Source organism: Rhizophagus irregularis, chromosome 27, assembly GCF_026210795.1.
Source record: "Rhizophagus irregularis chromosome 27, complete sequence".
NCBI classification, from domain to species: Eukaryota; Fungi; Glomeromycota; class Glomeromycetes; order Glomerales; family Glomeraceae; genus Rhizophagus; species Rhizophagus irregularis.
The window spans coordinates 961,525-988,354 of record NC_089455.1 but is presented as its reverse complement, the minus strand read 5'-3'; the positions used below and the strand labels follow the sequence as shown (position 1 = coordinate 988,354).

General features: G+C 26.2%; 7 protein-coding genes across 7 annotated transcripts; 1 reads left to right on the top strand and 6 right to left on the bottom strand.

The window, feature by feature from the left end:
- Positions 1–4,566: 4,566 nt before the first annotated feature.
- Positions 4,567–6,154, bottom strand: OCT59_018124 (cytosolic Fe-S cluster assembly factor nbp35; the record flags this gene model as incomplete). Its single annotated transcript, XM_025318001.2, has 8 exons — positions 4,567–4,717; positions 4,800–4,883; positions 4,957–5,059; positions 5,130–5,395; positions 5,478–5,670; positions 5,737–5,870; positions 5,950–6,043; positions 6,119–6,154. The coding sequence occupies 8 exons, from the start codon at positions 6,152–6,154 to the stop codon at positions 4,695–4,697; spliced, it is 933 nt and encodes a 310-aa protein (XP_025177152.1). The 3' UTR covers positions 4,567–4,694.
- A 636-nt stretch (positions 6,155–6,790) lies between these two features.
- On the bottom strand, positions 6,791–7,955 carry OCT59_018123 (uncharacterized protein). Its single transcript, XM_066148553.1, has one exon. It carries the CDS (start codon positions 7,908–7,910, stop codon positions 7,473–7,475), a length of 438 nt encoding a protein of 145 aa, XP_066004471.1. The 5' UTR covers positions 7,911–7,955; the 3' UTR covers positions 6,791–7,472.
- Positions 7,956–8,423: 468 nt separating this feature from the next.
- OCT59_018122 (uncharacterized protein) lies at positions 8,424–11,504 on the bottom strand (the record flags this gene model as incomplete). Its single annotated transcript, XM_066148552.1, has 8 exons — positions 8,424–8,455; positions 8,533–8,604; positions 8,690–8,761; positions 8,831–10,103; positions 10,205–10,360; positions 10,444–10,518; positions 10,619–11,325; positions 11,399–11,504. The coding sequence occupies 8 exons, from the start codon at positions 11,502–11,504 to the stop codon at positions 8,424–8,426; spliced, it is 2,493 nt and encodes an 830-aa protein (XP_066004470.1).
- Positions 11,505–14,997: 3,493 nt separating this feature from the next.
- Positions 14,998–16,468, top strand: OCT59_018121 (uncharacterized protein; the record flags this gene model as incomplete). The annotated part of the gene is made up of 2 exons (XM_025318005.2): positions 14,998–15,107; positions 15,290–16,468. 2 exons carry the CDS (start codon positions 14,998–15,000, stop codon positions 15,981–15,983), a joined length of 804 nt encoding a protein of 267 aa, XP_025177156.2. The 3' UTR covers positions 15,984–16,468.
- Positions 16,469–18,838: 2,370 nt separating this feature from the next.
- Positions 18,839–20,749, bottom strand: OCT59_018120 (uncharacterized protein). Its single transcript, XM_025318006.2, has 2 exons — positions 20,275–20,749; positions 18,839–20,170 (listed from the first exon to the last, which is right to left on the bottom strand). Exons 1-2 carry the CDS (start codon positions 20,330–20,332, stop codon positions 19,311–19,313), a joined length of 918 nt encoding a protein of 305 aa, XP_025177157.1. The 5' UTR covers positions 20,333–20,749; the 3' UTR covers positions 18,839–19,310.
- Positions 20,750–24,127: 3,378 nt separating this feature from the next.
- OCT59_018119 (uncharacterized protein) lies at positions 24,128–24,884 on the bottom strand (the record flags this gene model as incomplete). The annotated part of the gene is made up of 3 exons (XM_066148550.1): positions 24,128–24,312; positions 24,382–24,462; positions 24,597–24,884. 3 exons carry the CDS (start codon positions 24,882–24,884, stop codon positions 24,271–24,273), a joined length of 411 nt encoding a protein of 136 aa, XP_066004469.1. The 3' UTR covers positions 24,128–24,270.
- A 758-nt stretch (positions 24,885–25,642) lies between these two features.
- On the bottom strand, positions 25,643–25,885 carry OCT59_018118 (uncharacterized protein; the record flags this gene model as incomplete). Its single annotated transcript, XM_066148549.1, has 1 exon — positions 25,643–25,885. The coding sequence occupies one exon, from the start codon at positions 25,883–25,885 to the stop codon at positions 25,643–25,645; it is 243 nt and encodes an 80-aa protein (XP_066004468.1).
- Between the last annotated feature and the right edge of the window lie 945 nt (positions 25,886–26,830).

Genomic DNA, 26,830 nt, shown 5'->3' with positions numbered 1-26,830 from the left:
AATTGCTGTTTTTTTTCTAAAACTCATTTATTTTTCTTTTTATATAATTTATTAACTATTAAATTAATACTAATAATAGTATTTTAAATAATATTGTTAAGTATAAATTAAATCAACTTAAATTGTAGAATCAATTTAGTTTTAATTCAAATAATAGTTTAAATTTATATATAAAGTTAAAATTAAAAGCCAAAAGTCAAAATATTTTGGTTTTAAAGGTTTAATTAAAATTAAAATCAAAATTAGCTAAAATTACATTATATTATATAATTTTAAATACAGTCCTCCATATACTATAATCTATAAAATACAGTATATTATTTGAATTTTCTCAATAAAATGAATTGAATGGTGCAAAGATTATTATAATTTAATCATTAATAATTATAGGCAACTTTTAAATATTTAAGTAAAATAAAAAATGTTTAATTTTATATCATATAAAATTTTACTTAACTTTCCACCTTCTAAAATATCAACTAATATATGTCATGAGTTTAGTATTCTGCATAAATCAAATTTTTCCTCTGAAATTTAATTTGATTTGAATTTGATTTAAATTTGATTTGAATTCCAAAAAATATTATTTCAAATCTAGTGATTTGATTTTAATAATTGTTTTTTAATTGATAGCTCTTATTGCTCTGATTAAAATAAAAAAAAATCATTGAAATCAGACTGCTAAATCAAAAGTTATTTATGAATCAATTCATGTGAAATACTAGATTCATGACTCTTACAAATAAAAACTCTTTCTAGTTAGGGCAGTGACATTTATTACGTAATATCCCTTTACTATAAGCCCATACTCCCCCACCCCCATGTAATATGAAAAATCTTACGTTACACTTATATGTTACATGACCTTTAAATACCCTCCCACCCCCTAAAATATTACGTAATAAATGTCACTGCCCTTATGCATTTAACCATTTTTTTAACAAATATTTTTTTTTTATTTTTTAAGCTTTTTAATATAAATATTTTATTTATTTTAAGTTTTAATATCTCTAATAAATTATTTTAAAGTAAAAAATTCTTTTACAGTTAATTTAAAATAAATGCTAGAAAAAGGACAGAATTAAATTAACAAAAATTTTTTTTAAAATAACAAATAATCTGAATTAAATAATTAGATTTACATTTATTTTACTTATAAACTTTTTTTTGAAAAAATTTTAATTTAATTTTTTTTTCCAGCACTTATCCTATTTATGATAGAAGAATACCAAAAACTGAAGTGCAAGTTTAGAAAGATGTAATAGTTCTTTTATATAGATTTTTACTATCTTTTATATAGATTTTTACTATAATATAAAAGTATTTAAATCTTAAACATATGATAAATTAAAAGTTTTTTTTTAATATTATAATATCAATTACATTTTTTTTTTGTAAATTTTTTTTTATTTTATATTATTTTATATTTATTTGTTTAATCTTTATTTTAGTTCATAATTATGTTGATTATAAAGGAGATATTAGTAATAAATAGTGTAAACTTTTAGTGTTAATAGAATATATAAAATTATTACACTATTATTATTTTATAGAAAAAATTACATTTATGATTATTTCAATTTTATTTCAATATAATAAAATTAATTAAGACTTTGAACAATATATAAATAGGTAATAATATTATTTCTTAACTACATGCTATTTTAATTATAGCCATTAAAAATTACATTTGCTTAAAATTAATGATATTTATAAATAATATTATATTTTTTATATAAATTTGGCAATATTTAATTATAAAAATTCTTAATGAAATCACTAACTATAAAAAATAAATTATAATATTTGATTAAAAAAATGAATAAATATTTTTATTAGTGATATTATTTATTATTAAACATAATTTATTATATTTTAGAAATAAAAGTTTAATTAATAGTAATATATTAAAGCTAATAGGAAATGAAAAGAAATATAATGAATATTTTAGTTAAATAAAAATAATGAAATATTAAATTTTATATTATAAAGTAATTAATAAAATGAAAATAAAATAATAATAATTGGAAATTATCAAGAAATTTTTTTAATAAAAAATGGCTTTTAGTAATTACAAATAGGGATGGAAATGGTTCGTTTAGTTTCATTTCGGTTCGCCGTCAGTTTCACATCAGTTCCCATTAAGAAAAATATGAGCTATATGTGTCAAATTAAAGACACAAGTCGAACATATATTGATTATGAATTAAAAAAATTTTGATTGGTTAACAATCAATAGTTGATTCATGATCATCATAATTTTGATATTGATCATATTTTGAACTGGTTTTTAGAACCAGTTTAGAACTGATTCGGTTCAATTTTAAAAGCTATTAAAAATTGTTTTAACTTATAAATTTTCTTTTTTTTATTTATTGTAAAAATATTAGTGTTTCTCTATTCCCAATAAGATTTTTGACTCATATAAATTTAAAACCCATGAGATTTTGATCAGTTCTAAAGATCCACTCAAAATTACGTAATCAAACTGACCCCATTCCTAATTACAAATGACTTGTAGTTGATTATTTAAAAGTCAAATAATTTATTAATAATATTAAAGATAGTTCTTTTTTTAAATTTTTAAAGGTTAGTCTAAATAAATACAATGCTAACAACATAAGTGAAGCATAGTATATAGTAGATATCATTAAACTTATCAGTAAAAAAAACTTGATTTTTTATAAAGCTTTTTTTTAAAGTTCTAAAATGTTTTCAGAACTTTTAGAGTAAAAGACCTTAATAAACTTTTTCATTTTCTCTTTATTATATTTTTATATATTTTTAACATTTTTAGCTCTTACTTAATTAGAAAGTTAACAAAATTTGAAAAGAAACTTTAATCCACTTTAATTGTCATATATAGTTTATGTTGTTGACATTATCACAATATACTAATTATGTATTTAATTTTACAGAAAACACTTTAATAAATATGAAAATTTTTGCTTATACTAAGTACCAATCACTAATTAATATGAATGTAGTATAAATTAAGAAAGAAGTAATACAAATTAAAGTGTTACTTGTAACTCTCAAAGCAGATGTCACTTCTTTTATTCTTAAAGGAAAGAATAAGCAAATTTCTTATGCTAAAATAATTAAATAGAACTTGAATAGTAATTCTAGCAGCTTACTTTTAATATGAAAAAAAAGAAAAAAACTATGTTTATTTTAAAAACTAGTTCTATTAGTATTTATTATCACAAAACTTCTAAAAAATAACTAACTACACCAGCATCCAAAACCATTAACACTGAAATATTAACTTTCTATAGTAACTTCTATTATAAGTAAAGTAAAATTCTATTTATATAATTTTATACTTTTATTTTTGATATTAATAATATTATATGCAGTTTACTAATCAAAGTTTACTAATGAATTATAATAATATTTTTTTTTTAAATTTACCCTTAAAGGGAGTAGGTATTAATATTTAAATAAAATTACAGTAATTGTAAAAAAATTGCATTATAATAATTTAAAACAAAAAAAGTTTTTACAATTAAACCTTGATATAGTGAATTCTTAATATAGTAAATTTTTCAGATAACTATAATAAATTTCCCCTCGTTATAATGAATTAATTAATCAAATCTCTTAAAATCTTTACTATAGTCTTATAGCGAAGTTGAAGTCTGGACCCTAGAGTTCATTATAATAAGGGTTAACTGCATTTTTTTAGAATTATAAAGTATAAATAAATTTTAAAATATATTTATTAGTAATTAAAAAAAATATAGATAATATTGATAATAATTATTATAATTAAAATACTATAATGTAGATTATAGTACTTTAATACTGTATTTAAAGGTAATAGAACTATATCTATAATAAATAAATAAATAAAAAAAAAATACTGTATTTGAATGTATATAAAATTTTTTATTATAAATAAATTATTTAGATAAAAATTAGAGATTTTTTAGAAGAATACTATATATAAAAGAGTATTATAATTTGTATTAAATAGTAGTATAAAATGTATAATATAAATTGAAAAAAGTAATTATCTATACAAGTAGAAGTTTAATTTGTCATATTTCTGATTTACCAGTTATATTAATATGACCTGCTTTTTTTAAGAATAATGTTAAAAAAAGTAATTATATAATATTTTAATAGGAATTATATTACCATATTTTGTGGGTCACGGTACTCCTCCTATGTACAATACCCTACAAAAAAGAACTTACATTTTCTACTGATTTTATTATTTAAAATAATTTAATAAATGCCTAGGTATTATGCATGATAAATACTCAATTATTATATAAGTTTTATACATATCTACTAATAATAAAAACTCACACAATGGTGGGGTACGTATAAAGTCAAAACCTCTGAAATCTGTATCATATCTGGAATACTGTAACCCTATTATATGGTAATTATTATATAATTATATAATTAGAAATTAAAAATCATTATAAATCTGAGTAAAACTAAAATTTGTATTTTTATTAGCTAATCATTCTTTTAAAAAAACTTTTGTCATTGATATTATTTAATATATAAGTTGTAATTAAAAAATTGAATTTATTAAAGTTAACTATAAATAAAAAAAAACAAAAAATATATTTATTTAAATTTTTTTTATAATTAATGAAAATAGTTTAAAATACAGCAAATAATATAAAAATATTGATTCATGTTATATTACAAATATTTTCTTATTTATAATTTAATTAATTGATTTGTGTTTTAATTTCTATAAAAAGCAAAATCTCAATTAGAATGTATTCAAATATTAAATATATTCTTTATTTATTAAACTTAAAAAGATTTCTTACTTGCAATAATATCTTGAAATGCTTTACAGGCTGGAGAATCTGAATATTCATCTAAAAATGATACACCAGTATCACAAGCCTTACCTATAGATAACATAATATGGGTTAAAAAAAAATGATACAAATTTTTTATAAATATAAATATTAAATATCATACCTATTCTGGGATCTAAAGGAATAGATCCCAAAAAGGGAACTTTTTCATCCTCTGCCATTTTCTTTCCACCACCAGTTGTTGGAGCAAATATTACTGATTCTCCCTAAATATAATAGAACAATTAAAATTTAAAATTTAAAATAATAATATTGATCTCCATTTATTATTATTACCTTGCAATTAGGACAAATAAAACCGCTCATATTTTCAACAACTCCAATAATAGGAATTTTTACTTTTCTACAAAAGTCTATTTCTTTTCTAACATCTTGTAAAGCAACCTCCTGCGGTGTTGTAATTATAATAGCTCCATCAATTACACTCTCTTTAAGATATTGAGTAATTGATAAATGTTCATCTGATGTACCAGGTGGTGTGTCTACCAACATATAATCTATATCCCCCCAATCAACATCTTTTAAAAATTGTTTAATTATCCCTGTAATATAAAATAACAAAACAAATTAAAAAAAAATACTTTCATATTTAAGGGCTCACAATTGTTAAAAACTCGAACTTGCCGTTTTTTTTCGGTCCACGCCAAATTACTGCATCATCGGGATTTGATAACATAAATCCAATTGACATTACACCTAAATTTTCTTGTACATATACTGGTGACCATCCAGATAAACTTTGATGAATTTGCTCTCCTTCTAATCCCATAATCTTCGGAATTGAGGGACCACACACATCAATATCCATAACTCCAACCTGTAATGAAATAAGAGGAATTTAGCATGATAATTATTAAAAAATATAAAAGTATTTATACCTTACCTGAATATTTTCATCACTGCTAAAAGCAAACCCAAGTTGGGAGGTGAATGTACTTTTACCTACTCCACCTTTACCTGATAATATGAGAATTTTATGTTTAACCGAGCTCATTCTTTCCTTAATAAGTAACAAGTCTAATGAATTATCAAAAGATTTATTTGTTAAAATTTAAAATATCAATCAAAAAAAAAGAGTGAATTAACATAAACATACCCGGATCTGGTCCCTTTGGAGCTGTAGCACATACATTTTGGTTTGGACAACCTTGACAGGCCGAAGCTTTTCCTGCCTGTTCAGTGGTTGGTCCCTGTCAAATAAATGATCATAAAGATAAGTATTTCTGATATTTCACAAGAGTATAACAAGTTTCAAAAATACATACTGGACAATGTTCGGGTATATTATCTGTTACAGCCATCGTTTAGGAAAAGAAATCAATTAGTACATAGATCTGATCTCGCTTTTTGATTTATAATTTTTTTGAATATCACGTGAATTGGCGCAACGAATATTTATAATCGATCGGCAATCTCGAAAAATGAAAATCTTTAACATTTCACGTGACTTTAAGGAAGGTAAAGAACATAGTCGGAGGCATATTTTAGTGATCTAATATACTAATATACTAGCTAAACTTAAAAAATTTGGGCACAGCATCATCTTGCTTAAAAGGAGTTAATTAATTTGTACTGAGAGATTTATCGGTAGAGTATGACCATAATAGCATTTATTAGCCAAAAAGGAGGAGTGGGAAAAAGCACTCTGTCCCGAGCAGTGGCAATAGAAGTTCAAAAGCAAAAACTTAAAGTATTATTAGCAGATTGCAACAATTAACCAGTTATGAATGAGTAAAATTAAAGGCAAAATTGATTGCCAAGTGTTTTAATTCAGTTAAAGAAGTTTGACCGCTAACTAGTAAATATGATTTAATAATAGTTGACGCTCCTGCCCGCACGAGCCAAGGAACTTTGGAGATAGCGAAAAAAGCAGATTCAATAGTTCAACCAGTTGGAGCGAGCAATGATGACTTGATTCCGGCGGTCAAGGAATTTAATGCTTTAAAAAGGCATGAATAGAAAGAAAAAAACTTTTATTTGGCTAAAAAAATTCTCATCACTAATACTCTTAATCTTTGCCTCTAATCCATCTTTACTACTATTCTCCAAACACTTATTAATTAAAGTAGTTAATTCATTCGCATTCCAATAAAAGAATTTCGCCCCGGTCAACATTCTCCACTTTCCCCGCTACTCATTACCTTAGAATTAAACAAGTTCAATCTCATTTCCGGATACCGACTAAACAAACTCCAGTAGTATCATGTGTCGAATTAGAAGCACTAATAATTTTACTCTTTGATAAACCAAAATCTGATATTTTAACTTGATAACTATTAGATAATAAAATACTCAAACTTTTTAAATCTCGGTGGCTACTTCGCCATTATAAGTATGGCTAGTTTTATTTCTTTTTTTAGCAAATCAAATTTCAGCATTGGGAATAAATCCTTCTAGTCCAGCTAAACGGGGAGTAATATGAACTTCTTGGGCTCGTAATAGTAAGACTTTACGGATAGTATTTTGGCTAAATCGTAACAAACCTCAAAAGCCTAAACTGCTCCCGCTTTTTCATAATCAGTACGACAATTTGTATAATTTCAATTAAGAAATTACGATTGGAGATAAGAGGTTTAAGGTCGAGTTTAGTTGTATTAGACATTTTAAGAGCAAAGAAAATTAGTCATTTAACATAACATATAGCTCACAACGAAGTCTACTCCACCCATCTCGTAATTTTTCTTTAACGGCCAATTCTTTATCAACAACCAGAATTTTCTCTTCATCAGAAAAGTCATGATTATCAATAAACTCCCAACCTCTTAACCATTCGTCTAATCTTTCAGGTGAACAATAATCCTCTCTTAATCTAGTAGGCAAAAACAATTCTTCCTCTGTTTCTGGATTGCTACTTAATAAATTACTTTCTTTTTCTTTTATTTCTTTATCTAATATTGTAATTTGCCTTTCCACTTCTTCAATTATTTCTTGAATCTCCGTTTTAGTAATTGAAGTAACGAATCTTTCTTGGACGCGATTAGCTAATGAATAACTGTTCTTAACAGTCATTGAAAGGTAAGCAAGACATTGAAGTATTTTAAGAATTTCATTTAGCATGGTTGTATTGTTTAATTTATTTTTAGTAAAGATATTGATTAAACCCAGCCCAGAAACTATTATAGTTCAAATTTTATATAGTTTTTTTATTTTTATTAAATTTTTGTAACACTAAGCGAAAATTAGTAATTTCTATTTTTATATATCTTATTTTTTGAAAAAAAAATGAGTATACTATTTTAAATGAATATATATATATATGATTTTTTAATTTTTTTTTTATATATGTATGTTTCAATCCTTATATAATAATACAACTTCCCTCTATAAAAAATTAATTATAAAAATACACAAAATTCTATAAACTAAAATAAAAAACCCGTAATGTCGTAATTAACATAAATACATAAATACGCAGTATTTATTGATGATATAAATAACTCCAAGAAAAACATTATATCGAATATACACACATTTACACGAAAATAGATATAATGAATTAAATGAAAATGAATAAATGATTGGAATAAGAAATTGATTCATAAAAATTGATGTCATAATTGTAAATTTTTTTTATGGTTCTTTCTCTTTAATTATATTAATTTCTAATAAAAATAATAAAAAAACGGGTAAGTAAAATTTCATTGTTATATACAAAAAACATTATGACTGATTTATTTACCTTTTGATCCAGTTTCGGAATTTGCTTCTATGCCATTTTTAATTGGACTATCTTGATTATCTTGTTTAACTACTAAATAAATAAAAAAAAATTATTAAATTATCAATAGATTAATAATTTTAATATAAAAAGTTATTATAATAGTTATAATAGTTACCTAATTGATTGTCATCGATTTTAACATGTTTTTTCCTGTCGTCTTGTACTATAATTGGTTCAATTTGTTTATCTGATAATACAAATAAAAAGAAATTAGTATCTACTTTCATTTTAATTAATCAATAAAAAAAATTTTTACCTTCAATATTTTTATTTAAATTCTTTTCTTCTTCTATGGTCTTTTCAGGTTCAATTTCATCTTCTATTTGATTAATATTTTCTTGCAACTCCAAACTTTCATCATCTTGATCTTCTCTTTGATATCCACTATCAACTTTCTCTTTTTTAATTCCTTCGTGATGAGAATTTGAATCTCCATAAATTTCATTCAAATTCTCATTTGGTATTTCAATTATAAAGTCAATTAATTGACTTTTCATCGAAACTTCCTGATGATTATCATCATCATCTTGATTAACGGATTCAGTTGCACCAACTGAAATTTCTTCATCAACAATTGGTTTATCATCTCTCTCCACTTGCTTTCCTTTGTTTAATCTTTCGATTCTTCTCTTCTCAGCTTCCATAAATTGTCCAACAATATTTTCATCAATTTTGTGATCAGTATGAATTAATGAAAACGGCAAAGAACTTTTCGATTCCAAATTCAAAGACTTTCTCCTTTCTGCATTCCATGCATTAGTAATTGTCATGATGTTTTCAATATTAGGTCGATCTTCCGGTTTTGATGCCCAACATTTTTTCATCAAATCTAACCAACATTCTGGTATATCAGGAGATGTAGCTATATTGGGTCTTTTTTCGTTTATTACAATTTCCATTGCCAAATTTTTATCATAAGGTTGATCATGAAAAGGTCTCTTATGACGTTGTTGTCTTTTTAAAGTAGCACCATTTGATAATTCCCACATAATAATACCTAAACTATATATATCTGAACTTTTTGTGTATTCTTTACCTTGTAAAACTTCAGGAGCGATATAAGGCAATACTCCATAAATTTCTTTTCGTGAATTAGATATGATATTACTATTCTCATCGATAGGAGAGGATGATGAATTTAAATCATTATTTTCATTCGATGAGCCAGCAGGACCTTGTAAACCACTATCAGAAATCCATATTCTCACAGATGATGAAGGATTTCTTAAACTTATTCTCTCGACCTCTTTTCTTCTAGTACGTCTAACTAATATATTACCAGTGTGTAAATTATGATGTATTAAGTCTTCTTTATGTAATTCATAAATTCCTTTTACAATTCCATCTAATATACTTATACGTTGCCACCAATCTATGCTAGCACAATTATGAGCCAGGTATCTATTTAAGTCTAAGTCATTTGCATACTGTAACACTATGTAATAATCTTTTGTTACCGGATCTTGCGTAAAACCATACATTCTTGGTACTTTTGAGGATTTCTTTAACGAAAGATAATGTGTTTTTATCTAAATTTAAGAAAGGGTAAAAAAAAAAAAAATAATTAAAGAGCGAACTCAAGTATAAATTAAATTCTCCATCGAGTGTTAAAAAAAAAAGTGATAATTACCTCGTTGATAAAACTTGAACTTAAATTTTGTGAATCTAATAATCGTTTTAATACAACTGTTTTTGGAACAAACTTACTCCGTAACGGAGAAACAGTTGAAGGTATTTGAGTGATTTTTTTCTTAGGCTCGTTTAGTTTGGGATTAAGTAATAATTTCTAAAAAAAAAAAAAAATGAATAAATCATGAATCTCATGATAACCATTAATAAATAATATAAATAATAAATAATAATTCTTACATTTTTATTCTTCTTTTTACTTGGTCTTCTTTTTAAAAGACTCTTAAGTCTTGTAAAACTATTAGTTCTCTTAACCTAATAAAACATTATAAGCTATTAATATTATAAATAAGAGTAATAGTATCCATAGTCAAAATAATTATAATTTTACTAGTTAAGACGACTTAATACTTACTTTATGTTCCTGATTTTCATCAGAAAGATCACGTGGTTTACACTTTAATGCTTTTCTATCTCGGTAAATAAGTTTCATTTTATCGACAAAGTCTGACAAAATATTTTCCCATTTTTCTAAAGGTATGTCTTCAAAATCTTCTTTAAGATCTTCATTACGACATTGTACATAATTCAATATAATTTGACATTCCATATTTGTCACCCATTGTTTTAAGGTCCCATCCAAACGATCATTTGTACATTTTCCGACATAAACCTCACTAAAACCACCTTTACCAATTTGATTCATGTCAGTAAAAGCGGAAAAATCCACCCATCTTAGGAAATCTGTAGATTCAGTTGCTTCCAATTGAGATTGTCGAATAAATCCATCAAGTTCCACATTTCCACTCGTCCAAATATGAAATTTTGATTCAAATACATGAGATTCACACGCATTACACCATTTATCATTTGGCAAAGGGGAAGTATAAGGTTTTTTACATTGAAAGCAAGTATCAGGAAATACTAATATTTGATGATGATGTTGTAAAGAGAAGGAAGAATTATTTCGGGAAGAAAAATTATTTTCTGATTCAAACGTTTTTCGTATACCATCGAAAAACCAATTTATGAAATCTAATATAGCATCATCAGTTCCTAAACAATCGATTAAAATATTATGAAGGGTTTCAGTCATTTCCCACATTTCATTCGACTTGATTGCTATTAAAACAGACGAACGATTAGATATAGAAGATAAATTTAAATTGAATTATTAATAATTAATTTTACTCACATTTTGAATCATCATCTCGTTCAAATTCATAACCATATCTTTTCCTTAATATCATTGCCACCACGGCAACATTTATATTAAATAATACATGATCAGGGAAATTCATCTTTTTATATATTATAATATATATATATATATATAAATATATATATATATTATTAATTTCTTTTAAAAATAAATCTGATTGAAATGATTAAAGAATAGGTTTACTTTTTGAAATGGAAAATTTTTTGTTTTTTTTTTTTTAAAGAAAGATAAAGATAAAGGAATATTTTTTTTATCTATTATAAAAAGGAGTTTTTTTGATTTTTGATTTATTATAAGTTTTATCTAATTATTTATGAATTATTTTTTATATATATATATTTTATTTTGTTTTTTAATATTTGTTTATTTATTTATTAAAAAAAACCAACTATTTATCAAAAATTTTTAATTTTTTTTTTTTTTTTCTCGATATTTTATCTAATATATATATATATAAATGTATGTGTATTTTTTTATAGTTATTTGATACAAGTTCCGATAAGAGAAAATGAGAATCTTTTTTAGGTGAAACAAAAAAAATAAAAATTTTTTTTAAAAAAAAAAATCTTTTCGGAAGTTTTTATATAAAAAAACACTTTTTAAAGATGTATTATGAAGATCGTCAATGTCTCCAAAAAAAAAAAAAAAGATATGAGATTTCTTTGAAACGAGTGTAACCAAAATATTTATAAAATATATAAAAAAAAAAAAAATAATAACAATAAAACATAACAAGTTTATATATTTAATAGTATAAAATATTCATAATGGTTATCCACTATTATGGTAAAATAAGATTGGCAAAAAAAAACATATTTTAACGCCAATAATAATGCTCAATTTATATAAAACATATTACACAATACACAAAATAAGTGCAAAAATGAATAACGAAAGTTTTTTAAATGATTCCTTTCCTTTTTTTTTTTGTTTTTTTTCCCTTTCACACAGAAAAAAAAATTAAAATAAAAAAAAGAAAAAAAAAAGAATTAAAAAAAATAAAAAAGGATAAAAAGAAATAAAGAAATTCTATGAAAATTTTATTCCCAACAAAGGCTTGGTTTTTAATGAATCACTCCACAAAAAAATAAGAGTACAGCATACAAGTCTGACCTCGCCCTGATTGTGATCCGAATAAGTTAAACATCATTCAGATGATCATTGTTGTTTAATACCATTTAATGATGTATTTTATTAGTGATTAATAGTGATTAATGGCTGATAAACTTCATTAACTTTTTATAGACTTTGAAACTTATCTTAAATGCTACGTTAGTGCATGCTATTCTGGAGTACTCGCATTTTTTTTTTTGTCTTTTTACAAGTTCACATGTATAACAGCCAAAACTGTAATTCCCTCCTTATAATTTAATGATTGGAAACGTCTCAACAATAATTATTTTATATATTTAGCAAATTCTTAATTTACACGGCAGCCATTTTATGTGGGATGACATTGTTATCACAAAAAAAGTGGTTTTATAAATTGTTTGCTGCGTCAGAGTGTCCTCCTGACGTTGGCTTGTGACTTAATTACATTCATACCAAATTTTATTGGTTAAAATCCGGTTGATCGGTCACGATTTACTACTATTTTTTCAGGGTTCGTGTTACCAACGTGCTTATTATGAGAAATTTTTAAAAAAAATCATTTTTAGTAATATTTACAAAATAAATAAATATTATTATATTATAGTAATAATGATTGAAGTTGTGAATTATGATGAATTATGATGAATCACACTATAATAATAAATATTGAACAATTATTATTATTTTTGATATAATGTCAAATTTCAGTAAGTTATTATTCTGCGGAAGTTCCCCGGTTTGTTTCTGGTTTTTTTTTTTATTGGCTCATGTCAAAACACCAAATATGTCAATCAGAATTACATTTAAACTAATTTTTGTGTCATTTAAAAACCACTAAATTCTGTACAATCTACTGTAGATTCCTCCCATTACATTTACCTTGAACAATAGGGTCATATCAGTCATACTTTCACTTTTGGTAGTACATGATAACATGATTAGAGATATATATGATATATGATAACATCTATGGTAAGAAGTAACTTTATTTTTATTAATTTGAATTACAATTTGTAATCCGAAAAATAAATATTTTTAACCTGTCACTTAAACTTTCATATACTTACCTAAGAAAATGATTTACCTGTCCTGTGTGTAAATCTGTAACGTGTTACAAAAATGAACTGAATAAATAAATTTTATGGGGAATCAACGCTCTAGAATCTTGATAACATGAAAATCTTTGATATTCCATCCAAATAAAATTTGGTTTGCCCACATGATTATCAGAGAGGCTTAGTAACTTAGCAACTTGGCTTAGCTATTGCAAAGTTATTGCGGTGAAATATCATGTGATAAGTAAAAGCACTGCAGTGCAATTCATGAAAGCCTTTCTTCTGTTCTTTTAATCTATTGATTTTCCTATTAAGGTAAATCTTATTATTGAATAATTATTTTGAAAATTTGCGATTAATTCGGTTATTCATTATTTGACTTTTTGCTCTCTTTCATTTTTCGTGTAAAAATCAACGCGTATATTTAAAAAACTTTGTAAAAAAAAAAAATCCTTAACATATCTCTTATTATTGAAACTATACCCCAAGAAAAGAGAATAACTTCCTTTCTGTCCAATTTCTTTCTATTTTATTTCTTTTCATATGAGGAAATGAAGTTTACGTTTGTACGGTATTCTTTCAAATTTCAAGATTAACCTATAATTTGTCTTTCCGAAATATTTCAATTATAGGATGTTTGACTGCATTATCGTACTTACTCCATATTGCATAATGTTATCTCTTGAATGATAAAATTAAAATCAATCCGTTTTTATTAATAGATTTTATACAATTCCGTTAAATTTCTTTGATTTTTTTGATTAATTTGATAAGATTAGATAATCAGAAATAAGTTTACATGATAAATTTAATATTTACAATTGATAGCGAAACGACGGAAGATTCATTTGAGCACAAAGAATATTATTAAATATTATTTTTTTTTGCATTAAAAAAACCCCTCCCATACGACATTTTCCGATGCTTCTCAAATAACCAATAAGATGATAATGAAATTTGTAAAAAGAAAAAATAAACGGTAATACTGCGGCTGTTTTCAGGAAAATCTCTGCTTTTTTTATTTTATTTTTTTTTTAAAAAAAAATATTCCAATTCAATTTATTTGTTTAAAAGATACTTGTTATTTTTTACAGTAATACATAATTTATGTCATTCTCATCTTTTACATTAAAGGTATTGTACAACCAAAGGTCTGCCGACTTTGTACAACAGATACGCAAAAAACATCCTTAAAATTTACGTGATAAGGCTATATATGTTTTATTCGTATTCCGAATTCATGCCTTTTTCATGTTGTGCGAAAATCCTATCAAGTTTGTACAAATATGTGCATTTGGGGTTCGCGTATCTTTTTTCTTTTTTTTTTTTTTTTTTTTATAAAGGCCAAAAATTCGCCTTTTGATTCTCGAAAATAATTCCTTTTGATTTATAAATCAAATATAAAATTATTATTTCAATATTATCATGGTTGATACAAAAAATAAAGAATTATTTTTTAAAAAATTAGGTGTCGATTTGATTGCGGCAGCTTCTGCCTCTTTCATGGTTTCACCTTTCATAACTATAGTCGATAGGTATGTTATTTGAAAATAAAGTTTTTATCTAGTTTTTTTTTCTTTTTTTCGATATTTTTATTCTATTCTATTCTATTTTTTTTTCTTATTTTCTTATCATTTATAAAAGGTTTTTATTCTTTTAATAATTTTTTACCTTTCACAATCTTTTTCTTTATTCTTATATTTATTGTAATAAATAGATCAATTATCGAAAATACGAGTGGAAGAAATAAGTTGGGAACAGCATTAAAGAATGGATTTATTAATCTTTTAACGAGACCTCACAGATTAATTCGTGCTCCATCGTTTTTACTTGTTTTTGGAGTGTATTTTAGTACATATGCTACAGCAAACACGATTGATACAATATGTGAAAGGTTAGAAAAAGATAGTCAAACACCAAAATTTTTGGGTACTACTATAGCAAATATGACAACATGTATATTCAAAGATAGAGCATTTACTCGAATGTTTGGTATGGTAGCACCAAAAGGTTTACCTTTAGCAAGTTATGGTATGTTTGTTGCTAGAGATGCTTTAACAATTGGTGCCAGTTTTAATATGCCAGATACTGTTGCAGCTGAATTTCAAAAACGTGGTTTGATCTTAAATGATGAAAAAGCAATTAATGCAGCTCAAATATTGTGTCCTGCTGTTGTGCAACTTGTTTCTTGTCCTTTACATTTATTTGGTTTAGATTATTATAATAGACCACATGTTTCTTTTGCTTCTCGTGCAGGATTTATATCTAAATTATATATTAAGACTACTTTAACTAGAATTGTAAGAATTGCTCCCGCTTTTGGTATTGGAGGAATCGGAAATAGAATTGTTAAAGAAAAAGGCAATCAATTTATTCAAACCATTGGTGGTGTTGTACCTCACACATCATAATGTATTTATTATTATTGTATATTAGATAAAAAGATGTTACCTGAAGGTGTAAATTTTATGGAAGAAATCATGATCTAATTCATCATGATTTTTATATGTTATGGTTATGATGTTTTATATTAATTACAGTTTTCGAATAAATAAAGGGGAAGAAAAATTTAGGAGGAATTATGTAAGAAGAAGAAAAGGATCAATTATTAAGATCAATTACACGATATGAAGAAATATATATGAAGGGGAAGAAAGAGATCAGGGAAGAAAGAAAGAGATCAATTATAGAATAAATTCAACATATTTATTTGTCATTTAATTTACTTTTTTTTTTTTAATTTCCAATTCCATTTTATAACTAATATATAGATAAGAGAAATATATATATATATATATATATTTCAAAAGATGGCTGCATTTGCACTTGCACTTGTAATTCCCTCATGATCCCTCACGATAATAAAATATTCTTTAATTACATATAAAAAAAAAAAAATTTTTAAATTTTTAAATATCGCAAAAAAATGATTAATCTAAAAGCGAAATAATAAATATAATAAGATATAATAAGAAGCCATTGAACATATTTACACGGTTTTTTAGAGTATCTTTTTCGTAAAAGAAATATAAAAATAAATACAGTATTATAATAAGTAAGATTTCTAATTAACCGTGATCCATTCTATCCGGTTTATTGTACAATAATCATTTATGTAAAATAAAATACTTTTAAAGGAATAAAGATGTAATTGAGATCATAATAAACGTGATCATAATAAATGCTAATTTGAAATCTCGAGCTGATAGAAAATGTCTTGAATAAATAGATTTTAGATCCTAATTTATCCTAAAATTTCTAATCTTGATATTACGTAATCTACTTTTTCCGCTAAATATATGTCTACATTGTTTATTCCATCAATATCGAAAAATCCTATCAATCACATCATAATTTTCATATATCTTCTTTTGTAATGAGGTTAACTTATTTTTTTACTCCGCATAAATACTTTGGGAGATTGATGCTTTGGATTGTATGCCTTTGAGGAATATACAATACATAAATAATGTAGTGATCATAAATAAGTTCTGATATTTAATAAAGATGCGATTTTACTCTAAAGCATTTACTCTATTTACTCAAGAGAAAACGATTTAGAAAGCTAAATTAGCTATACTTTTGGGAAGGACCTACTCAAAAATTGAGAATAATGAGGTTAAATCAAGCTTTAATAAAAGGTTTGAAGAAATATAAATAAGTTCTACCTTAAATTCCATTTTGTTCCAATTTTAATGACTTCCTTCAATTCGCAATCATTTTTTTAATTCGTTTAATCAAGAATTCTTCGATAATTCATAATTTTCATCATAAAGAATCATTCTTCCATCTGATTGTAGATGAAATTAAAATGTTTATAAAATTTCATATACAAGTGTTTCATAACCAAAAAGAACTGAACTTACCTATTCACGCTAGTTATAGCAATGCGCGTCACGAACGATCATCAATCAATTATCCAATAATTTTCCTACATCGGTTTCTAAGTTTAACTCTTCTTTGTATGAAAATTTATCTATCCCATTTAATATTAAATTATGAACCAGATTTACCAGATTTTTTAAAAAAGAACATTCTTTAATCACGTTGCAATATGTGATGTGAAGTATCATACAAACAATGAATTCTCTTACTTCATTTCTGAATTACAATTTAATGCAAATTAAACTCTTACTCGGAGAGCAAGATGATTCATTTGAAAAAGGAAGTTCCGTAAAGAATGGAACCATTCACTTTTAGTACTAAATTATTCTGCAAGAAAATTAATCCGCATTTACTTGAACGATTATGATCTTAATAAAGAATTTCATAAAAAGATTTCAAATTCGAAACGTATCATTTTATTTAAATATAGTAAATATCCGCATTATAAACTTTTAATTATGGGATGTAAAAATATAGATAAATTTACCATTACCAAAATACCAATAGGCAATAGATTACCATTCCTGTCGGTAAATCACATGATGAACAATTAATAATGTCATCCATATCCCAAACTTCTATTCAGAAAATGAATTACCCAATTAAGATATTATTATTACCCGCGCCTCTAACTTTACCGTAAGTCAACTAAACTCTCTTGGCAAAACAAAATTAGTAATCAATCTTCGAATTAATCAATTTTTGTTGTGAATTTCATTTTATTTATTTTTAATTGGTAAATTTTAATCATTCCATAGTAACGCAATTTTTTTTTTTTTTGATAGACAAAGCATAATTTTCATTTTTTTATAAGAACCCTTGTTTTAATTGGTTGACAAATTGGTTTCACAGTTACGTATTTTTTTTTGAATCTATTAATTCCGATTTAGAAAGATCACAGACGGAGAACATTTCTTAGAATGGGTTTTTTTAAAAAAAATTCCAACCACATTATTTTTTCCAAATTGCTTGCAGGATTCTTTCATTTTTTTTGATAAGATATAGATTTTCAATTATTGTTCATATAAGATTATTGCGTGATTTTTTTATTCGTAAAAAAAGTCATTTGAATAACCTGTCTTTATGGTCCTTAGCTTATGGCCCTAGCTTATGGTCCCATAAAAACTTTTTTATAAAACCCATATATTTTTTCATTAAAAATCGGGATGACCGGACCGGGGGGGTATATATAAATTATATGTATAAGTATATACACTACATGACTATATAAATATGTAGTATATTACTAATTGTATCACAATGTCAGGGTTAGGAAGAATTTTTCCGAACCTGCAGTTGCTGCTACAGGTTTTGAAAAAAAACACAGATTTACGGATTTTCGTTATAAAGGGAACACACTAATATATTAATATTATTAATATGCATGTCGAAAAATTGGAAACAAATTTTATTGAATTAAAAGATACGTTTGTAGTGCACGTATACTTTTAACCACGGTTTTTTCACATGTAATAAAAATAGAAAAATATGTGATAAAATTACTTTCTTTGTAAAAGTGATTAATTTCCTATTATGTTCAATAAATCAATATAAAATTTATAACCAATTATTTCGAAAACTACTTAACTGTACAAATATTTTTTTATAACCAAAAATTATACCCACACTGTCCCACACCAAATATTCCAACCCATATTTAAAATACATTAAAAATATTAAATATTAAATTATTAAATTATTACTATAATATATATGCCCATACTTTTACATTAGTAATACAAAATTCTATTCTAAAATTTTTTTTTTTTTGCTGTACATTTAAAAAGTATTAAATATTAATTGATAAATGGATAATATTAATTCAAATATGTAATTATATGATATTAAGTATGTTAAGAAACTATTTTCGCAGCACCTTCATTCTGAGGAGTTTCACTTATTTGAGAAAGCGAATTAGGGGTACTAGAATTATTATAATTATAATGATAATTACTCGTACTACTTTTTCTTCTACTATTAATGCTAAGTAGACTGCTGATACTCCTATTGCTCTTTCGTTTATTATTATTATTATTATTAACAGAAGTCAATTCCTTTGCGATTTGTACTTGACGTTCCAATGGAATAATTCTGGCACCTAAAGGAGGTATTTCCATACCATTGTAATACTGTGGTACGTAATCAGTATTAACATTCTCTTCAGAAGATTTTCTAATATTTTCGGTAAGTTCAACTGGTGTAGATTTATGATCGTTATTATCTTCTTTAATAAAGTGACTTAATTTATTTACTTTATTTGAATTAATAATAGGAGGCGATGAATTGTCAGTCAAACCAGCTTTTGAAGAGTAATAATCTAATATCGGTTGAGTATCTGGTGTAGTACATAATTCTGGTATAGCATGATTATGCTTAACAAAATTTAAGGTTAATCGTGGATGCGGTAATTCTTCGTCTTCCTGAACTTCTCGTGACTTTGAAGATTCTCTTCTTTTTCTTATAAATCGAATTAACAAATAAACTATTATTGTTAAGAATATTAAAGATCCTATTGTTATTCCAGTAATAATGAATCCACTTGACACATTATTTATACTTTTATCATTTGGAGCATTTGAAGCGACAATATTTGAAAGAGGTGGAGAAGGATATTGAGTAGGTTTGAAGATTTTTGGAGAAGTAAAGATTCTTTTCGAATGATTTGATCTTGCACGTGATCTGATTCTTCCGGAATAATTCTGGTCTATCCCGTCTAGATTTTTTAAGAAAATGTAAATAAGTTTGTTTTTCTATTAAAATAAATTAAAATAAAAATCAAATAAATCATATAAAAAAAAATATATTTTTTTTATTTACCCTGCGAGCTCCAGTTATTTGAACGTCTGTAATTTCTTCCCTTATTATTATTTTCCATTTATTTTAACGAAAAACAAGTTTTGACTTTGAAACGAAGGAAAGATTTTTTTTTTTAAAAAAAAAATATTTAAAACGATAGATATGATTAAATATATGAGATCAACTCAAATCCATTCGTTTTAACGCTCAAAAAACTTTTTTTTTTTTCTTACTTTTCCGATAGGGGATTATTGGGATTATTATACAAAGGAAGAGGGTGAGAATGAATGTGAAAAGTTTGATTATTTTTTTTTTATTTCACTAGTGAAATACTAGGATAAAAAAAAACAAAAAAAAATACGATTTAAAATAAGAAATGAAGAAAAAAGGCGGGTGCCGATGAGTATTTATTTACTTATTTTATAATAACAAATAAATTTTACAATATATGGTTAATTATTTACTTAAATGTAAAATGCGCCTTAACAAATTACTCATACAATTTCAAGTAGTTCCTGTTAATTATATATAGTATTATAAATAAAGTGTATGTTGTCACAGTCGTATAATTGTTTTATTCGTAATTCTTGGTAAAACGCATTTTATGTTGTAATCAAAAGATCATCATCCACGTTCGGCCATTAAGGGGACATTAGCCATATGTATCTGGAATAATCTATTAAATTTGGGAAACAAAAGTATTTCGAAGTTTTAATTAAAAAAAATGTTTCTTTATTATCACAGAAGAAAAGAATCCTTAAAAAAAAAAAATATCTTTTAAAATTCATATATGTATGTGTATATATGTATGTATGTATAATTGTATATATTTGGATATTATATATATTTTAATAAAAAAAAAATCATAATAACTTTCCTCTTCTATTTTAAAAATTCTATAAAAAAAAAGTATCTGGTAAAGGAGAATATACATAACCACAATTTGTTTTTTTTTTTTTTTGATTTATAATATTGTTTACCTTTTAAAGTTAACTATGCCTTCATATAAACATATAATATCTAGAAAAATCTTTTTGATATCTAATTTAGACTTTTTGTGAAAGGTTATGCTTTAAACGATGAAATGACAGATTTATGATTTAATGTAACACGGTTAACTTATTGCTTTTTTCCCCCCTTATTTCATTTTTCATTTATGGACGCGTTCTTATGATTTTTTTGTTTTTTTTTCAGTAATTTATTTTTGGATTAGAATGTTATTAACCGTTCAAAGAAAAATTTTTTTTCCCGTAATCGTTGGGCTAAAATTATCTTTCAAATTAATTAATTGTTAATCGGATTTTATTATGATTTTCTGCGATTCAATTATTTTGGATAAAAAAGCTAATATAATATTTAAAAGTAATTATTTTTTTTTTTGCTGAATTGAGTTTACAAGTATTAAGGAAGAAGAAAGGAGAAGGTAAGATAATTTTGTTTCATGTTTCACTAAACGAAAGAATGATAGCGCAATATGATCACTTGGCTAAATAAGACTCAAGATCTTATCGAATGTTTATGTGTGTGATAAATATTTGAATTATGGAATGAATCTATCTATAGTAAAATGGATAAACATTTTGGCAAATTTAATTTTAAAAATAAACAGGTTTTTTTCAAGAATCGGAATTTTTATTTTTTTCTCCTAAAAAGTATAATAAAATAAGGGGGGGCAAAAGAAGAAAAAAAAAGAAAGCAATAGAAAGGATAAATGGAAATGATTTAAAGAAAATCTTTGTCAGGAAAAAATACGTTGTAACAGAATTTTATTTTTGGATACTTATTTTTTTTTTATTATTATTATTCTAAAAGAAAAATCTAATATACATAATATTTTTTTTTTTACCTTTTCATTTTTTACCTTTAGTGTAACGTTAAATTTACTTCATAATAAAATAATAATAAAATGTATTTGGATTAGCATGATTTTTGAAATGCGTCATTGATAGACGATGGCGTAAAGAATCCTTTATGATTTACGTAAAACCTCATTTTTCTTTTTTTTAAGAAAATAAAGAAAAATTTTTTTTTTTTTTAAGCATAATTTTCTGATATCAACCTATTTCATGAAGAGTTTGGATCAATTTATTGACAATGAAGTGTTTGTTCGGGATCTTCAAAAATCTTCTTGCTTAATATATATATCAAAAAAGATTTATGAAACACTATCATATGAGGACGTATTAAAGAAGAAAAACATTTTGACCATTGATAGTATAATTCCTGCTTTAGATCCTTCAAGGAAAAAAAACACATTTTCATGCATGCGAGCGCACGTATAATGTGCATATTGCGTTTCAACTTTCAACCCTTTATTAACATACAATTGATTTAGCATCCAATCCAGTCCACAGGGTTGAAGTCCGACCTTTTGGCTTCCAAAGTTTGGGGAAATATGAATGAATATATATAGTACATATACATACATACCCAATGGTGACGACGTAAGATAATAAGAAGTGCCGTTCGGCCAATCAGGAATATTATACATTACTCATCATCGCATGATAACGTCGTAATATGGAGGTGACAATCAAATTCTGAATCTTGAGAATATACCTGCAACCAGTAACTTATTTTGTAAGTAGAAGCATAGTTAATCGTATTAGATTATAGGTGCTGTCGAAATTTCTTGAATTACGGCGTCGGCGTCGGCGTTACGGTAAATGTCGAAATTATTTAAAATGCCGTAACCGTAACTAATCGTTTTCAAAAAGACTAAGCTGGGAACCATTGACAATGCATATGAATAATATTGTTGACTAACTAATATATAGTGTCATCGACGGTTAGGGCATTTCAACTTTTACCATTTTTCATGTCAAAAAGACTAAACTGCTTCCCAACCAGCCATTGACAATGCATATGAATAGTATTGTTAACTAACTAATATATAAATTGTATACGGTAAATGTCAAAATTATTTAAAATGCCGTGGCCGTCGATGACACTATATATTAGTTAGTTAACAATACTATTCATATGCATTGTTAATGGCTGGCTGGGGAGCAGTTTAGTCTTTTTGACATGAGAACAATTTAGTTAAATTACATTAATTATTTTATTGGGTTTAAAGAATGAGTAATTAATTAAAAAGATGCACTATTGAAGTTTGTTAATCATGTGACAAGTATTTTATAAGTGGGTAAAATATGGATTAACAAGTATTTTATAAGTGGGTAAATATGAATTAGTTGATAAATGGTAATTTAGAATTATATCTTACATTTTTGTTTTATTAATATTTTATATTGAATTACCTTACTATAATTATTATATTTGCAACCAGTATAATAAAATTTAAAATAAATAAACTATTATTTATTATTTAATCAATATAAATAAATTATAATATTAGAAATATAAGAAATATAATATTATTTATCTTTTAATTCATTTTTGCATTGCTTATGTAGAAGGGACGCCTAGTTTGGATTTATTCGTGCGTGCGCATTACAATTTGTCATGCACGAAAGTAAATTATACGCAGATTTGTTTTAAAAAAATGAAATCGTGTTCTATTCTAATGCTACGGACTACACCAGCTTTCTTTATCTATATTAACACGATTATTCAGCACTCACTTTGATCTGATTACACTTATCCCAACATCGATATTCTGGATAGAATAAAAACGGTCATCAGTTATACTTAATGCCCATTGCCCACGAATTGTTCGAGTGAGCAAAACTTTATTTTTATGTAGAACAAGTGTGTAGGTGTAGTAGACATTGTAAAAAATCAATTAATGTTTTAATAATGCAAAGATCATATTTATTTATTTTCAATACGATGCAACTAAATATTATTTCCAAAGCAAATAACCCTTATATTAATTAGTAATCAATTATCTTCAGCTAAATGTAATTAATAAAAATGTCAATAAATCTTTAATAATCTGATAACAAACATTAATTGAAATTTAAATCAAAAGTACACGCTGATCAAAACAAAGAAATTAAAATCAGTGATGATGTTTCTTTTTTGAGCTTTTCTTTTTCGACCTCGTTTTCTTGTTTATTTTTTCAACAGGGAAGGTATGGTAATCATATGGTGAATCTGGAAGAAATTGCTAAAATAAAAATTTAAGATAAAAAAAAAAGAGTAAAGAGCAAATTTTGTACATACAATCCTTAGTTTCAATAACAATTCCACCGGAATCCATGGTACCCCCGGCCAGTCTTGAGTCCTTTTGTCACTCTTTCCACTCTTTTGGAGTAATCGCCAAGTAACCATAATACATTACCCATAGAATCCAAATCAAACACGCGGCCGAAGCAGTCCATAAAAAGGAGTCCAGTAGCGTTCCCCGATGACAATGATATGGTCAAATCCATAATCACCAACTTCTTCAATATAACAGACAAGAACTTTTTTTTCATATAACCGATATCATCATTTTGATCTCCATCTTGGAGCTCAAGGCCAAGTGAGGTTGCAATGTGGTTACGGTCAGATTTCGGGATCATGTCAACTATCATGAGTGGACCTCTGCAACGCCCATGTGTTTCATCGATTTCATCACCAACTGACACCTGGCGCATGGAGGAATTGGGTTCATTATTTCTAGTTTCAAACTGACTGTACGGGAGTACAATATGACATGGGTTTTCGGGATTTCCTTTGTCCATGTAGAGCTCCCAAAAGTAGTGGTTAAATTACAAATCTATTATCTAAGGAACATAGGTTCAGTTTCTGGGTCCGGACATGACGTTATCGAACGTAGAAGTATATAGTCCTTCGTTACACTTCGAACTAATAAAGCCCTGGATGCCATATAGGCGCAGTGAAATTTCGGTCATTATTATTCGATACATGTGGCACCACGGATTCAGTGGTGAAGATACTAAATACAAAGATTGAGAAACCCAATTTTGCGATATTTATCTGCAATTTAATAGAAATTTACATGTATTATAAGTTGTTGTTTATAGGATATCGAAACTTTTGGATGCTTGATTAATGAATTCCTTAATTTTTTGTATCCTTTCTGGAATAACGATTTCCGGTTTGATCATACCATACCTCAATAAGGAAAATTCCATTATCTAGACAAATGCATCTTTTTTTCCGATCATGATTAACGATGTCCTCGAGTTTTTTGATATCTTTATACCATCTGGTGCTATGAGCCCCTTGCACCTCCAATGCGATTCGATATTTTTGAAAGAAGGCATCAAGCTCTAATCCTTGCATGAAAGAGGGGCGATATTCGATAATAGGTTCCTCGTTAAGAATTTTAGCTATCTGGATGCATCTAGTCTGGAATTTGCGGTTTTTCTTAGATTCTAATTCTTTTTTAAGCTCATCGATATAATGCCTTAATTTTGCTATCTCGGCTTTAAGCTCATAATTCTCATTAATCTGTCTCATCTTCGCGAGTCTGGACTCACGATCCTCTGAGCTTCGTTATCTCGAATTTGAGATCGAAATTCTCGGTATGGAGGAGAGCCCTCTCGTTCCTAAGCTCGATCATCTGTTTCATAAGATAATTGGATGATAGTCTCCGTTCTTCTTCAAGCTCGAAATTCTTTTCCTCAAGCCTGGAAATCTTAGCCCCAAGCTCAGCGTTGCGCTGTCTCAATATCTCAAGCTCGGATGGGTTTGCTGTTCCACTATCACAAACTGTCATGGTTAATAATGCTACATGTACGGCAAAAAATGTTCAATGTTACTTGGCAAAGGTAATCAAACTTTATTAATACAAGGGTCGGGACGTAGCCCGTGATACATGTAAAATAAATCGTTGCCGGAAGACACGGCCTAACAGTACATAAAAAAAATGCGAATATATCGCTTTACATTAATCATTTCTGGGGTATATGAGGACATGAATTGACCATTTTCTTGAGGATAAGGGTTCCTTTCTATGAGAGTTACGATACGCAAGTGGGAAAATGTTTAGAAATTTCACTTTGTGGTCCCTTGGCTATCCGGAAAACTATTTACAGAAGAGACTAGCATGATTGGGTTGGAAAAAATTAACTTCGTATAGATCGAAGTTTGTTTGACGTAAGACTTGCCGGACATTTCTGATCGAGTCTTTTAGGTTATCAAAGGCCAAACTGTTATCAATTGTTATATCGAAATATTATTAACAGTCTCTCCACGAAGAAAGCAATTGAGACGAATATTGCCAGTAGCGGTGATAGCTCTCAAATCGGTCATATTAGATATCCTCCTGTCTTGCTCAAATTTTTAGCCCTTCATCACAAAAAATTTAGATTTAGAGTGGAATCTTGCAGTCTTACAGTCCTCCATCATTATCTTTATGAACGACGACCAAAGGGTATATACACACTCGCGGGAAGGTTGGCTGAACTTCTACCAGTCTGGCGTTTTATATCTCGTTACTGTAGACCGCGGAAAAATAAAAGGACCGAACGCCGAAGATAAGGAAGATGATTCTCTTTATCGTATGATGCCAAGAACCCTTTGAAAGCATATGCGTACGGATTTTTCACATGAAGATCTTCCCCACAAGACTCAAAGTTGGCTAATTCGCGTAGATCTCGGAAATTGCAAAGTTCTCAGCCCTTCATAGCATATGGTTTTGCCGTCAATATTAACATATATA